Genomic DNA, 14236 nt, shown 5'->3' with positions numbered 1-14236 from the left:
AGCCCTAATTGAAAACATCCTAGCTACATACTGTGCCATGGTATTGAACTTAGTTAGTTGGTCATGGGAGTATAGTCTCTAATTGGCTAAATATTAAATGAACTGCTACTAGCATGCGGTATAATGTTGTATACTTACACTAACTTAGTGTCCAACTGCTTGTCAGATTTTAGCTGGACTATTTCTACCGTCAGGTGATGGGGCAATTGAGAGCCTCGAGCAATGGAGGCTCGCCTCGGCTTTATCCTCCGGTTCTTTCTTTTACCGACTCCTTTTCTAAAGCTTTTAATACTTTCCTCTGTCCGATTTCATTGTGATCTCTATATACTTTCTCTCTCTCAAAGAACCTCTGCTGAACCTGAAGAACAAGGACTTAAGCTCCCAGAAAAAGAATCACGATGGAAGCACTTGCCCAAGAAGTTCGAAGACTGGTCGAAGCTGGTGATGAGAAGACTCGCAAAGATGTCTTGGATGCGCTACATAAGCTGAGTGTTTCGATTGAGTCTCCAGACGACACTGTGCAGCGACTTACATTCTATGTATTTCTCCCCCGGTTGCAAACACGCCAAAACTTGGGTCAAACTTCGAAATCTAATTCATAATACATTAAGAACATGCAATTGGCCGGAATCCGTATCGGTATTGACCTGAAGCTCTTCGAGCTATTGCTTGATGGTCCCCTTACTGTCGATGAGCTGAGCCAGAAGACGGGAGCCAATTCAGTCTTACTCGGTGAGCTTTTTGCGCCTCTATTCAAACGCTGGTTCTAATATAAGCCTATCAGCTCGTATCCTGCGCTACCTGGCATCATATCATGCAGTCGAGGAGGTCTCTAAAGATACCTTTACTGCGTCGAATATTTCCAAGACATTTGCCGTGTCTGGCCATCAAGCTGCAGTCGGTCATATGTAAGTCGACCGCTTTACCCCCACTTCATTTAAAATGATTCAAAAACTAATCATATACTGGTCAGGTGGAACAACTGTGGTCAGATAATCCAAGTACTTCCTAGCTGGCTCAAGGAGAACAACTATCCTGACATTCAGGACAATGTCAAAACTCCTTTCCAAAAAGCTCTCGACACAGACGTACCTGCTTTCATCTATATGCAGCAGCATCCCGAGGCTCTAGGCTACTTTGTGGAGCACATGATGGCCAACCGCGCCGGTATGCCTACTTTTCTGGACACCTATCCAGTCTTGGAAAAGGCGACCGGTCTGAGCCCTGAAAGAGCCCTATTCGTCGATATAGGAGGTGGCTTGGGACACCAAGCAGTCAGCTTCAAGCAGCGCTACCCCCAGCTTGAGGGCCGGGTGATTGTCCAGGACCTTGCCCAAACTTTAGCTCACGCGATTGACTTCCCTGGGGTGGAGAAGCAGACGTATGACTTTTTTACGCCCCAGGTTGTGAAAGGTACAGTTTATTCCTGTCTCAGTGCCCCTTTGATTCTTCATTATGACTTATCTGTTGTAAAATTCAGGTGCAAAATTCTACTATCTGCGGAATATCTTCCATGACTGGCCCGACTATAAAGTCCTAGAGATTATCAAGAACTTAATCGAAGCCATGGCACCGGACTCATATCTCTTGATTGACGAGATGGTGTTGCCTAATACGGGGGTTCACTGGCAGCAGGCGCAATTGGATATGTTGATGATGGCTACTCTAGGAGCGAGGGAACGTACCGAGGAGCAGTGGTATCGTCTGGCGGAAGAGGCTGGGCTGACTATCAATCAAGTGTATACTTATACGATGAGCCTGCGGGATAGTATTATTGAGGCTGTGCCCAAGGCTTAGTCGCCACCTGGATTTGTTAGCTGTTTAATCAATCCACTGCATATTGACTACGAAGATCAGAATCGGTTACTTTTATGTCTTGTATATACCCGGCTTACGTGGTATGGGAAATCTTGATGATGAGATATGGGAAACAACACTTGAGAGAACTAAGTACTAGGACTGTAACTTCAGTCGGTCCGAGCGGCGTAGCTAACTGCTTTGTACCTAATGCCAGCTTGGCTAAGGAGATATTGTGGATATAGGCTGAGCTTAGAGCAATAAGACGAAGCGCTAAATTAGTGCTGATTCGCACGTCAAACCTGTATGGCTAGTAGCCCATATACTCGGTTATAGGCAAGAATAATATGGCTAGTCTAAATGCGCTAATTGGTGATTCTAAGCGAGGTTCTGGCCATCGCATGTGTCAAGTGATCGAGCCAATCAACCATTATGATTACCATGCATTACTAGTTGGTTTGACTGTCGACGCTTAGGGTTCCGGAGATGATGCTGAACAGGGTTAGACACGAGCCTATTCGAGATAGGAGACAGCTATCTTCTGATTGTTGGACAATGCAAGCTGATAGCACCGTTCATGGGAGGAAGTTATTGATATAATCATTCTACCCAAACTCCATGTGTTAATTTCAGCGTACATCTGTATCATCCCGCATGATTCAATGGCACATGTCCGCTTCTTCATGTTCTGTACACCCTCTCAGAAATGGTGGCTTGCAGGTTCACGGAGTGCAAATACCTACCCCTATACATTAGTTCAAATAGCATCGTACACCAAATCAATCATTAAGATGCACGTCGTTGCAATGACAATACAAAAATTGTGAGATCCATACATGACATTGGGAACCCAAAGCTTCAGTCTCATGTAGTTGCTTAATTTTACTTAAAAGGGTAGGTGATTACCACTCAACAGATACTGTACCGCAATAAATATTTTAACCCTACGATACATCATGATCACACCCCAAAAAGAACCCCACAACAAAGGTATAAAGTAAAAATTTACAATGAACTTATTTATATATCTCACCTAATCAACTACAAACCAGCTCTCAGCTTAACTAAATACTTTGAAAACTAACCTCCACCCGCCTGGCACTGCTGGCAGTTCCCCGACCCGCCCTCCCGCCGAGCCCCATCAATAGCCGCATGCATGCATCAACCATCCATCTCCACACCTCCCTTAACTGTTCAACACCTCATCCCATCCCATCCTCCCTATCATCGCAAAGAAGAATTACTCCAAATGGACCCAGAACCAGACACAGCAGACCCCTCTAACCCCCCCGTAATCAACTACATTCTCTCCTTCCTCCTAGTCGGGGTAGCTTGGGGTTTCACAACCCCTTTCATCCGGCGCGCAGCCGCGGACTTTGCAGCCCGCCAGCAACAGAACCAGCAACCAGACGGCAACATCACCACCAACAACAATGATGATGCAAATGTCCCCCTAACACCCGTGTCTCCCGAATACACCGACGAGAGACGCCCCGAGGATGAACGGGGAGAAGAAAGCGAGGAAGATAATCCTCCCCCAGCTAGCCACCAAGAACAGCAACAACAGCAGCAACATCAACCAGCATGGATGCAACAGCAGAAACAGCAATCCTGGCTCCGCAAGAAAATCACCACGTTATTCTGGACGGTTGTAAATCTGCTTCGCACGCCGGCGTATTCGATTCCCCTGGTGGTGAATTTGACTGGGAGTGTGTGGTTCTTTTTGTTGGTGGGGAAGCATGGTATGTAAATTCTTTACATTGTTACCTTCTATGGGTGAATATGTGGTATGGAGTAATTGTATATATACTAATGGTGATGTACAGAATTGTCATTAACTGTCCCCCTCGCCAACTCCAGTGCGTTTCTGTTCACGGTGTTGGGCGAATGGTATGTTGAGAGGAAGGTCATTGGGCGCGAGACGTGGTTGGGGATGGCGTTGGTGTTGGGTGGGATTGCGGTTTGTGTTATGGCTTAGCTTCTTTTTCTTTTTTCCTAACTAGTTAGTTACTTGATGGGTTTGTAGGGGTAAAGTGTAGTATTATATGTTGGTGTGGTTGTTTGTATGTTGTTGATGGGGGGATGGAAAAAAAGAATTGCAAAAAGATGTGCATCATCCGTGAATCGAACACGGGCCTCATCGATGGCAACGATGAATTCTACCACTAGACCAATGATGCTGTTGTTATATTTGCTGTCTTTTTAATTACACAATATGGCAGAGGTAAATGGAGACTCACGAATTGACTACATATTGCTTCTCTTCCCTACGGAGTTACTTGGGATATGTGTAAAATGCAAAATGTCATATGTTACATAAACTAAAGAACTATCTATCATATCAACAATCGGGTATCCGATTGCCCCGTGTATCATGAAACCATCATTGCTTGTCATCATCATACCATACCGAGCCTGCAGCGGTATGCTGTCTGTCTGTTTATCTGTCCATTTAAGCCGACTCATCGAACGCCAGATTAAACACCGCGGAACTAGTAAACCCTCATTAGCAAAATTCACACCGTCAGATTCTGGCAAACTTACCATCCGCACAGTTAAGAACCACATTGCTCCCATGAACTTGAAAAGTGACAATCCCGCCACACTCCACAGCACCACCGCCATGTAAATGGTGGCTCGCGTGTTCTCCGTCGTCTCTTGGTCGCTGCTGAACTCCTCCAGACCAGCCGCGCTGAGTACTACCGCGGCCAGGGCAAAGTTGCAAAACACCCACACTAACACGACCGCACTGCGGAATCCCTTGTAATAGTCGGCCTGGCGGTCTTCCTCGGAGACGGTGTTCTCTTCCTTGGGTGGCTTCGATGCGAATTTAGCCAATTCGGCTTCATATTGTGCGTTCAGATCGCCGTCGTCCTGGGGAATGTTGACGTCGACCTTGCCGCCGGGCTTCAGGTTTGCAGACGGCAGTTTCTCTGCCTTGTCGTCTCCCTTTGTACCCCATGTGATGTCGTGGGTGTTACAGAAGGCGTAGATGTTGAGCACGTTGATGTAGGTCGGAGTGAGGAGAATGTATTGGATGAACTGTTTGGGTTAGAAGATAGTGGCATCGGCAGTGCTGAGATACTTACGGAGGTAAACATGTGCCAAGGGTCCATGAAGATGAATGAGGCGAGGAACCACATCACATAGGTAGAGCCGAGCGAGACGATAATCGAGAAGAACTGGTAGTTCGTGAAAAGATCCGAAAAGGTGAAGCCGCTTTCCTGCACTTGTGATTGAATCGACTTTACGGTCACGAAAACCGCTGCGAATGCCAGGTATATCATGATGCCAATCCAGAAATAGACCATCGTCATATAGAATTTGTTCGATCCACCAGGTCGGTTACCAAGCGCCAGAACAAAGCAAGTTACCAAGGTCGCGAGGTAGAGCCATTCGAATACCACGCCGAGCACTTTACCAACTGTGCCCAGCAGGTCGTCATCGCCCAGGTACTCTGTAAGGATGTGGAAGACCAGGAAGAAATTGCCCTGTGTCTGTTAGTGACGTTTTGCCTGAAAGTGAGAAGCTACTTACAATGCCAAACCACGCGAACAGCATGTTGATGGTCTGATAGATGAACTCGATGAACAGCATGAACTTCCGCATAAAGCTATGGTCGCTTCGCCAGATCTGCCAGAAGTGCGCAATGGCATAAACTGCAGCGAAGAAACTACCGTTGAGCCAACGACGACGTTGAAGGATAAATTCGGCCATCCGGTCTGGGACATCGGTTTCACCATTGGCCGACTTAACGTATCGTAGCAGCCAGCGGCAGTTGCGCTTCGACACAATCTCGAAGCAAAGAATACGATCCTCGGCCAGGTACATGTTTGCCGTGAAAATACCGGCATTGGCACCATGCATCTTCTCTCCCAGGAAATACCGTTCCAGCGGACCTTGTCCGTTCTTGTCATTCTGCAGCGCGACGTATCGGTACGCAGAGAAGGCACCCGGAAGGACAGTAATGAAACCGAATGCCGACTCCAGCGGCTTATCGAGGATGTTACTGAGCTTGTACTCGAAGTTCTGCCCCGCAACCAGCGGGTTGAGCAACTTCTTTCCATGCGACAACATGACCTTGATCTCACCACAAGCACCTCCACACATCGGGTCAACATCGAAGGCCTTCCATAGATGGTAGATCGAGTCCTTTCCAGGCCGCGTACCCGCGTCCAACAAAACACAGATGTTCGGATCCAGCACGCGTCCAAATGCCTGGAAGAACCAACGGTGCGAGTTGATCTTCTTCTGGTTCTTTTCCTTCAAACAGAAGATCATCTGGACGGGGCAACCAGACCGAGGCTTGAGGCTAACCTGGCCTCCCTTCAATTCTAGTCCCACCTGCGTGGTGTATTCATAGATATGTGCTGTGACATCCTTGCCGTTGACTTGCTGCTTGGCAATACCATCCTGATAGCATCCCAAACCAGCCAGGACAGCGCGCGTGCGCGGATTGATCTTCGCACGACCATCGCTGATGACACACACCACAATCTTCTTCCATGCATCTTTGCCCCACGTCTTGCTTGATGTCCTGGAGCACATGTACTCAATGTTCTTGAACACACCAATCATCGTCCTAGCGAAGAGAAAATCATCCTCATTGTACATGGTGACCGCGATGAAAAGCTCCGTGTGTCGAGGTTTGGCAAAAAGCTTCTGACGCAGAGTAAAACGCTCTTCGAAGAAGTCGGCCGGATCGCACGTGGCGGCAGAATAACGCATGTGCGTGAACTCATCTCGACCCGGGGGTTCGGCGTGAGGGACCTGACTGAGCAGGGCGGGCGCAATTGGGCAATCCAGCACGAGGTTACCGTTGAAGAGCTGCACCTCCTTGACGGTCTTCCATCGACGAACTGGCGCCGGACTAGGCGTAGGTGCGATTGTAGGCTCCTCTTCATACTCATCGGCATACGGATCCGGCCCGAATGGGTTGTCTGGTTGCAGGATAGGGACCCGATCATCGGTATATGATTGTTGATGCTCGGGATATTGCCCCAAGTCATAGTCTTCATGCGGCGTTACCGCCGGCTGGTAAGGTTGGGTATAGTAAGCGTCATGATGCGCTTCTGGGTCAAGGGAGTATTCGTAACCAGGGTAGGCATGAGGGTGGTGATCTTCGTAGAGTTCGTTATGACCATAAGAGTTTGGGAGTCTCTCGACCGAATACTAGTTCAGGAGCATGGCAATTAGCATCATCATCATCCACAGCTCCAAGAATATCCGTACCGTTGGTTGTTCTGCCAGCCGATCGCTGGAGGGCATCTCCAGGTGTTCGCGAGGCGCATAGGGATTATCCGACAGCTGGTAGGCGTTTAATGGCCGGCCCGGTGACGGGGATCGAGCATCGAGATGGTGAGGATTCATCATGGGAGTGTGACTCTCTTCCTCCCCGTAGGGGTCTCCTGCACTCGACGGTCAGTATAAACGCCCTATGCGGGATGCGCAATTGAAAATGAAATGGCGGTGCGACAATGACAGCACAACAGACACAAAAGGTCTGTAGCTCTCGCATGCAGATACGAGCAATTTCCCTTGTATAGTAAGGCTCGCTCCCGACACTAGGGTTTCAGGAGGGAAATTGATGCGGAGAAGGGAGAGAATGCGCGACAAGTCACGGCCGCGCAAGCTGTCCCAAGTAGACCAGCAGCGGAGTAATAATTAAGAACCTACCCAAGCGATTATAGGACATAATGGCCGATAGTGCGTCGGACAATTAAGCGTTCCAATAGACCAGCCCCCTTTGTGAATTCCTGGCTTAGGGGGGAAATCGAGATTGGAGTTTGCGCCAGGAGGGACTGGTGGAATGTGGGAATCGACGAGCGTTCAGGTCGCTGCGATAGCGCAGAGGCTCCGTCGCTGGCGGGAGTTTCAGATTCTGATAGGCGAGACTGATTTATGGGGAAAATCAGGGACGGACGGGACAGAAGAAGGAAGAGGGGGAAATGAAGAATAATCAAAGTAATCAACGGGGGTTTAGGATGTCAGAAAGAAAGAATGGTTGAACCGATCTTTTGGCAGACGACAGCTTTTTTTGGGCCGTGGGCTTTGCTCGTGACGGCGGTTCGGCCTCGTCGCCGCAGCGCCACGGACAGGAACACTAATATTTGATTTAACCAATACCTAACACAACATTGCAGGATTGAGGGTGGAAAAAGTTGAAGCCCGTTGACCAAGGAACCGCGGGGACGATCAATGACGACGAGCAGATTGGGATAGATTGAAGAGTCTAGTGAAGTGGATTCGCACTTTGACTTGCCTTTATTGGGTCATCCCGACCGAAGTTGGGGGTCATAATCATAACAAAAGAATGTGAGTCTCCACTCGCCTTTCTACAGGCACCCACGAGGCACTCTGCGGCTTTGCTATCTATCGCATGATTGATTCTAGTTATCGTGCTATGGATTGATGGACTATATGCTATCAATTTTCATGAAGTACCTGAGTCCCACTGGAACCTCACAACACAATTGTCCGACTGTTCTTCCCCTGAAACAATCCGCCCAAACACCCATGGATACTGAGTTTTGGCTCCATGGCTCATCGGATCTCCACTTCTATCACTGGGCCAACAGCTGATCGGCCCTCAAGTGTCACTGCCACGGGCTGCGTGGCGGTGTCCGACATTGTGCGCGTTGAACACGTTAGACAACAGGGTTCAATGGTCGCCCTTACGGTTCATGTTCTTTTTATATCCTGCAGTCAGCTTGGCTGTCTCTGATGGGGTGGAAAAAAAGCAGCTGCCTGGTTGCATCTCGGATCATACAGCCCTGCGCGACGTCATAGTCGGCGGAGGGTCTCACCTTAAATTCATCGGACTAAGAATAGTCTGGTTAGACTATACTGTGGATTTCAAGTGCACTGTGATTATGGTGGATTGACAAGGCATGTTATTTGCCTTCGACGGCACAAATACGCGGAAATATCGCAATGCTTGATCACCTTGTAGATGCTGCCTAAATGTTCCTGTGCTTCGTACTATTGTGTAATCAATAGTAGATTACCGGTGCGCTAATATTCTTAGGCAGCCAGAATTAAGTACGATATCTGCGCGTTTGCATACAAACTAGCACAGTTAGGTCTCTGTGAACAATCAATTCGACTCAATATACTTTCAACACGCCGGAAAACTGATAGTATGTGACTTTCCCATTTTCAGACGCGGCGCTTTTTTTGTGGCATATATAGCTGTTGTGCTAGCTCGTCTCTACTAAACTTTTGTAGTTCATTCACGACACGTCTGTCTATATTTTAGCGCGCATTAGACTGCATATGCAGACAAATATGCACCAAGACAGAGGAAAGCCAGAGTCAAACTGGATGTGGGAGGAATGTGTCGCAACATAATCACAATGCGCCGTCGCCTCAGGAATCAGGCACGGACTACCGCCCTCCGCTATCGATAAAGATTCTGCGCGGAATCCCCGCCACCATCAATAATCAATCACCACTATTCAATCAAACTTTCTTTACATTCACTGAGCACTCATTCATCATTCATTCGAGCCATAGATTTCTCAATAGACACTCTAAAAGCCTATAATCACAATGACCGTCACAGACTCCACCCCCGCTGGCCGGCAAGTCAATGTCCTCTTCGTCTGTCTCGGCAACATCTGTACGTCCTGGGTCTCCCCGCATTATCGTGAACTGCACCGCAAGCTAACCCAACCACCCAGGCCGTTCTCCCATGGCAGAAGGGGTTTTCCGCAACGTCGCAGCCTCCCATTCTCTAATCAATGAAATCGATTCTGCCGGCACAGGTGCCTACCACGCCGGCGAAGATCCTGATTCTCGCACCATGTCCACGCTCCGTCGCCACAACATCCGTAATTACAACCATGCCGCCCGCAAAGTCACCAAGCAGGACTTCCTCGACTTTGACTACCTCCTCGCGATGGACAAATATAACCTGCGCGATCTGTTGGATGTTCGCGAGTCGGTTCTGGCATCTATGAACAAGTCTGGCCCCGCATCGCGTGGCACCAAGGGTACCCGGGCAGCGACTGCGGCATCCCTTGCCGCGAGCGGGGAAGCAGGCGCCAAGGTTGCGGAGGTCCGTCTGTTCGGCGACTTCGGTACTGGTGGTGTCGTGCACGAGCGCGTCGGCGGAGGTGAGGTTGTTCAGGATCCCTACTATGGTGGGGTTAACGGCTTCGAGGAGGTCTACCAGCAGGTGACGCGGTTCTCGAAGAGTTTCCTGGAATATCTGGAAAAGAACCAGGGCTCGGAGTCTGAGAATTAAGTTGATGGGGCTTTAGAGAGTTTGGCTTTCATAGAGTGCGCTGTGCGATAGAAGCATTTGGCGCGTTTGGTTGTATATACCCAGTTATAGACTCGCTGAGCGAATAGTCAGGCCTTTACATGAGGTTATATAAGTGTGACACACCAAGATAATAATAGTACAGCTTTTATCGTACATTTACACATTTGACCCTTTTGCTTTAGGCTTCCCATAGTGTGCTCACACCCGTTCGCTGATTTTGATGGCTGCCTTGCACCCGTAGCGGATGACATTGACCAGCGGATCGTACGGACGGGCTTCCTTCGCGTCGTTTTCGACAGCATGGTCCAGATGTTCCAGCTCCTCATCGCGGATTCGTCGGAAAGTTGCCAGCATTTCTTCCAGTTCTTCATCCAACTCTTCTCCCCGACTTTCAGCCTCCGCCTTCCAGGACAGGATCTCCCGCACTTGATCATTATAGTGAGACCCAATCTCGGTTTCTACAGCTTCCGTGCAGGCCATTGCTGCCTCACGTCCCATCATTCCGGTAGACCAGCCCAGGAACGTTGCTGCGACCTCCCATACCGGATACATGGCCGTCGGTCGTACTCGGTGTTTCGCAATGAGATGGTTAAACGTGTCAAAGTGCCCGGCTTCCTGATCGTACATGTGTTTCATCAACGGCCGTAGGTGAGGATGAGAGCGCACGACTTGTGGTGTTTGCGCCGTGTAGATCAAGGTGGCCGCTAGCTCGCCGGCTTGGTTGACGCGGAGGGCTCGGTCGAGAAACTCGCGCTGTTGCTGATTAAGGACATATTTCGGTTTCGATGATCCAGATGTCTGCTGTGACACGGAGGGATTCGCTGCGGACTGCCGTGTAGCTGTAGAATTGTACTGGCGACAGGTTTGTAACGTGGAAGGCGCGAGAAAGTCGAGGACGGCGGGAGGTGATGGCCGAAGGGAAGGGGCAAGCGGAGCCCTTCGGAGCAAGCTGAGGGCCTTCATGGTAAAGATAAAATATCCAATGGTCGATTGGAAGGCTGTTCAAGCTTCAGGGCGAGGTCTAAGGCCGCGGAGGAATGCCAGCAGCAGCCATGAGTTCCGAGGTGGTCCAACCCGATCGATAAGCCGCAGCCGCGCGCTTACACGCCTTGGCACGCCATCCCTGGACCGGAACGTCATGAACGAGCGTCGAGAATCGCTCCAATCGCTTCTTTTCACTTCCCGGCTCTGCTCTTTCACTTCTCAAACCACCTTCGCCTTCACCACACCGCCCCCAACACGATTCACTGCTTCACTGCCTCCTCCGTTCTTTATTTCGATACGCGACCCTATTAATACTAGTCTGTGAGAGTGTTCACCACTATTATTATAGAGCGACCCCGTCCGAGTCAGCGCTCTCTGGCCACCTAACTCCCTTTTCAATCGGCGCGACTGCGGTTCAGCTGGCATCTGTTACCCTGGAAGCCATCCATTTTCCTGCTGGCGGCTTCCTTCCCTGAGCAGTCTAGCGCCGCTTGCCTTGTTACTGGTGTTACTAGGACCTGAATTTCAAGGCAACCTCTACCATCATTCACTATGGCTGACGACCTCGATGCCGAGCTCCTCGCTCTTGCGGGAGACTCCTCCGACGAGGAAGCATCCCCCCCTGCCAAGGAGAGAGTCCAATCTCGCAGTCGATCATCATCCCCTCAGTCTCCCGACGCATCAGCTATGGGTCGCAAAGGCACTGCTAGGACCGTGAAACGGGGCCGGAAGTCGAGAAGAAACGAGGATGAAGAGGATGGCGAACTGTATGTATTGTTTGCCACGCGTGTTTGCGATGCCGCTTTTTGTGGTCATCACTGCGACTCGCAGTCTCGGCTAATATAGTACTCTCTATAGGTCCGCTGCTGAATCGCTCGACTCTGCTAGCATGTCCGAATCGGATTCAGGATCGGATTCCGAAGGCTCAGCCCCTGAGGCTGAAGATGAAGGCCCTATCTTCCCTTACGAGAAACTATACTACTCTGCTAAGGACAAGGAGGAAATCATGGCGATGCCCGAGATTCAACGAGAGCAGCTCCTCTCCGAGCGTGCGCAGGAGGTTGATCGTCATAATCAAGATCTTGCTCTCCGTCGTCTTCTGGCTTCCCGTGAGCGCGAGGAAGCCCGCAAAGCGAAAAAGAACAAACGAAAGGCCAGTGTGGCAAATCTGGATGAGGGCAACCGCAAGAGTTCGCGTCAGAAGATGACGCTTGGTGGCCGTAAGGTGGGAGAGACCTCCGATGCTATTGAAGCCTACAAGCGGCAACGAGAGCAGAAGGGGAAGCGTGACGAGCTCCGCCGTCGTGAACCGGTCAAGGAGAAGGCCCGTTCTCGCGATGACCGGATTTCCGACGAAGACGCAGAAGGCGAGAGTGAAGTTGAATGGGATGACAGGGAGCGCTCACCGTCGCCTCCGAAAGACGATCCGCCCGCTGAATTGCGGGATATCCAACGTACTCGGGTGGGTCGGAGTAACTTTGCCCAGGTCTGCTTCTATCCTGGGTTTGATGACGCGATCTCCGGCTGCTATGCCCGTGTTAATATTGGGCCGAACCGTGAGACCGGTCAGAACGAGTATCGTCTTTGCTTGATTAAGAGTAAGGCAACTTCCCTACATTCTCGTTGAATTATTTGTCGCTGACTTGTTCAGGATTTTCCGAGGGAAAGCCTTATGCGATGGAGGGCCAAAATGGCCGGTCTTTCGTGACGAATCAATATGCTGTATTAGCACATGGAAAGGCTGAGCGCGAGTTTCCTTTTGTTGCATGCTCCGACTCTCCGTTTACAGAGGTAAGCTACTTCGCACGTCTTTGTGTTAGCATATACTGATACACTGTAGGCGGAGTTCAACCGGTATCGTCAAACCATGGCCGTCGAAGACTGCAAGATGGCTACAAAGTCAATGGTTGCCCACAAAGTCACGGATATCAATCGGTTGCTGAACCACAAGTTCACCAACGAGGAATTGAACGAGAAGCTACGCAAGCAAGGCTCGTTGGATACGAAGTACAAGTTCTTCAAACGCGTGGATATCGAGAAGCAGCTGAAGCTTGCTCGAGAAGCTGGCGATGATGCGGAAATGGAGCGGCTGGAGGCTGAGTTGGCCAGCATGGCGACACCGAAGCTCGCAGTTGGCAGCCATCCCAAGCCGCGAGTGGACAAGCCCTCGGAACATGAACGCCTTGCTGAGCTGAACATACGCAACCAGAAGCTCAATATCGAGAACGTGCGCCGGGCGCAGATAGAAGAGCGCAAGGCCAGCCGTAAAGCGGCTGCAGCTGTTGCTCGTGGAGAAGCCGCCCACAACCCGTTCATGCGCGTTAGAACCCAAGCGCGGACTCATTACGACGTCAATGGCAACGGCACCCCCGCTGAGAATAACGCGAGCCAAGAGAATACTGCCTCGGAGACACCGTCTAAAGCGAGCACACCGGCCAGCGGTACCCCGGCGGGATCTCAGAAGAAAACCAGCAAAAGTGGCGTTGCCTCCATCCGGCACCGGAACATGGATGATGAAAACATTGCGGCCTTGGATTTGGAGCTCGACATTGAAATTTGATCTTGGATGAAGGAAAAAAAAATTTGGACACATCTAGCACACCACTAGCATCCTACATACAGCATATGCGATCTTGCCGACGGCTTCTGATGGAAATGGCACGATTTTGTTATTCGGGAAGCATTTGAGACAGCGTCGGATTCCAGGGGGCGGTGTTTATTGGCGTAACGAGACACATATCATGGGCGCTGTACGATAAGAATAAAGCACCTTTATGAATTGGCTTCACCAGTTGTACAAATCTACGCTTTTCTTCGCAGCTTCTATACCTCCGCAATACTCGTTCGTAGATTGTGGCCGATAACGCGGCTTATCGGCCGATCACGTGTGATAGCAACGCGTGCGCGGCGCGTCCATTACTTACTATATTCCACTATCCCGACTAGTAATTACCACCCCCGTAGATTCTCCGCCCTTGCATTCCTCCCACTGTGGACACACCACCGTGCACATCTCCATTGACCTCGAATTCATAATCCAAAATACCCATAGACATGACCTCTACCAATACACCAAACTAATACCTACACTCAACCCAAAAGATACCCCAATCTCAATCACAAAATGTCATCCACGCCCTCCACACCGCGCACGACGCGCACCGCGTCTCGCGCAAACTCCCCCGA

General features: G+C 50.1%; 6 protein-coding genes and 1 non-coding gene across 7 annotated transcripts; 4 read left to right on the top strand and 3 right to left on the bottom strand.

The window, feature by feature from the left end:
- Nucleotides 1–398: 398 nt before the first annotated feature.
- On the top strand, nt 399–1797 carry BO88DRAFT_481207 (S-adenosyl-L-methionine-dependent methyltransferase; the record flags this gene model as incomplete). Its single annotated transcript, XM_025712179.1, has 5 exons — nt 399–539; nt 612–732; nt 785–908; nt 974–1413; nt 1481–1797. The coding sequence occupies 5 exons, from the start codon at nt 399–401 to the stop codon at nt 1795–1797; spliced, it is 1143 nt and encodes a 380-aa protein (XP_025563685.1).
- A 1175-nt stretch (nt 1798–2972) lies between these two features.
- Nucleotides 2973–3947, top strand: BO88DRAFT_404240 (uncharacterized protein). Its single transcript, XM_025706563.1, has 2 exons — nt 2973–3539; nt 3624–3947. The coding sequence occupies exons 1-2, from the start codon at nt 3047–3049 to the stop codon at nt 3773–3775; spliced, it is 645 nt and encodes a 214-aa protein (XP_025563684.1). The 5' UTR covers nt 2973–3046; the 3' UTR covers nt 3776–3947.
- BO88DRAFT_t122 lies at nt 3907–3977 on the bottom strand. Its single transcript has one exon. It is a non-coding gene; the product is annotated as a tRNA-Gly (tRNA).
- Nucleotides 3978–4274: 297 nt separating this feature from the next.
- On the bottom strand, nt 4275–7167 carry chsA (chitin synthase class I; the record flags this gene model as incomplete). Its single annotated transcript, XM_025708166.1, has 5 exons — nt 4275–4289; nt 4342–4839; nt 4887–5294; nt 5335–6969; nt 7030–7167. 5 exons carry the CDS (start codon nt 7165–7167, stop codon nt 4275–4277), a joined length of 2694 nt encoding a protein of 897 aa, XP_025563683.1.
- A 1892-nt stretch (nt 7168–9059) lies between these two features.
- On the top strand, nt 9060–10155 carry ltpA (tyrosine protein phosphatase LTP1). The gene is made up of 2 exons (XM_025702346.1): nt 9060–9418; nt 9480–10155. The coding sequence occupies exons 1-2, from the start codon at nt 9349–9351 to the stop codon at nt 10043–10045; spliced, it is 636 nt and encodes a 211-aa protein (XP_025563682.1). The 5' UTR covers nt 9060–9348; the 3' UTR covers nt 10046–10155.
- Nucleotides 10156–10264: 109 nt separating this feature from the next.
- BO88DRAFT_434780 (demethoxyubiquinone hydroxylase family protein) lies at nt 10265–11029 on the bottom strand (the record flags this gene model as incomplete). Its single annotated transcript, XM_025709494.1, has 1 exon — nt 10265–11029. One exon carries the CDS (start codon nt 11027–11029, stop codon nt 10265–10267), a length of 765 nt encoding a protein of 254 aa, XP_025563681.1.
- A 227-nt stretch (nt 11030–11256) lies between these two features.
- BO88DRAFT_404237 (RNA polymerase-associated protein) lies at nt 11257–13870 on the top strand. Its single transcript, XM_025706562.1, has 4 exons — nt 11257–11817; nt 11909–12648; nt 12702–12841; nt 12891–13870. Exons 1-4 carry the CDS (start codon nt 11603–11605, stop codon nt 13608–13610), a joined length of 1815 nt encoding a protein of 604 aa, XP_025563680.1. The 5' UTR covers nt 11257–11602; the 3' UTR covers nt 13611–13870.
- The last annotated feature ends 366 nt before the right edge of the window (nt 13871–14236 follow it).

Source organism: Aspergillus vadensis (genome assembly GCF_003184925.1).
Source record: "Aspergillus vadensis CBS 113365 unplaced genomic scaffold BO88scaffold_9, whole genome shotgun sequence".
Classification (NCBI taxonomy): Eukaryota; Fungi; Ascomycota; class Eurotiomycetes; order Eurotiales; family Aspergillaceae; genus Aspergillus; species Aspergillus vadensis.
Note: the sequence above shows the minus strand (reverse complement) of the source record. Positions and strands in the feature narration are given on the sequence as shown.

Bases quoted from the DNA above. Each gene is read 5' to 3' on its own strand.
- BO88DRAFT_404240 (XM_025706563.1), top strand. From the start codon at position 3,047: ATGGACCCAGAACCAGACACAGCAGACCCCTCTAACCCCCCCGTAATC. The intron at 3,540-3,623 runs GTATGTAAATTC...GGTGATGTACAG, and splicing joins TTTGTTGGTGGGGAAGCATG to AATTGTCATTAACTGTCCCC.
- ltpA (XM_025702346.1), top strand. From the start codon at position 9,349: ATGACCGTCACAGACTCCACCCCCGCTGGCCGGCAAGTCAATGTCCTC. The intron at 9,419-9,479 runs GTACGTCCTGGG...CCAACCACCCAG, and splicing joins CGTCTGTCTCGGCAACATCT to GCCGTTCTCCCATGGCAGAA.
- BO88DRAFT_404237 (XM_025706562.1), top strand. From the start codon at position 11,603: ATGGCTGACGACCTCGATGCCGAGCTCCTCGCTCTTGCGGGAGACTCC. The intron at 11,818-11,908 runs GTATGTATTGTT...TACTCTCTATAG, and splicing joins GATGAAGAGGATGGCGAACT to GTCCGCTGCTGAATCGCTCG. The intron at 12,842-12,890 runs GTAAGCTACTTC...GATACACTGTAG, and splicing joins CCGACTCTCCGTTTACAGAG to GCGGAGTTCAACCGGTATCG.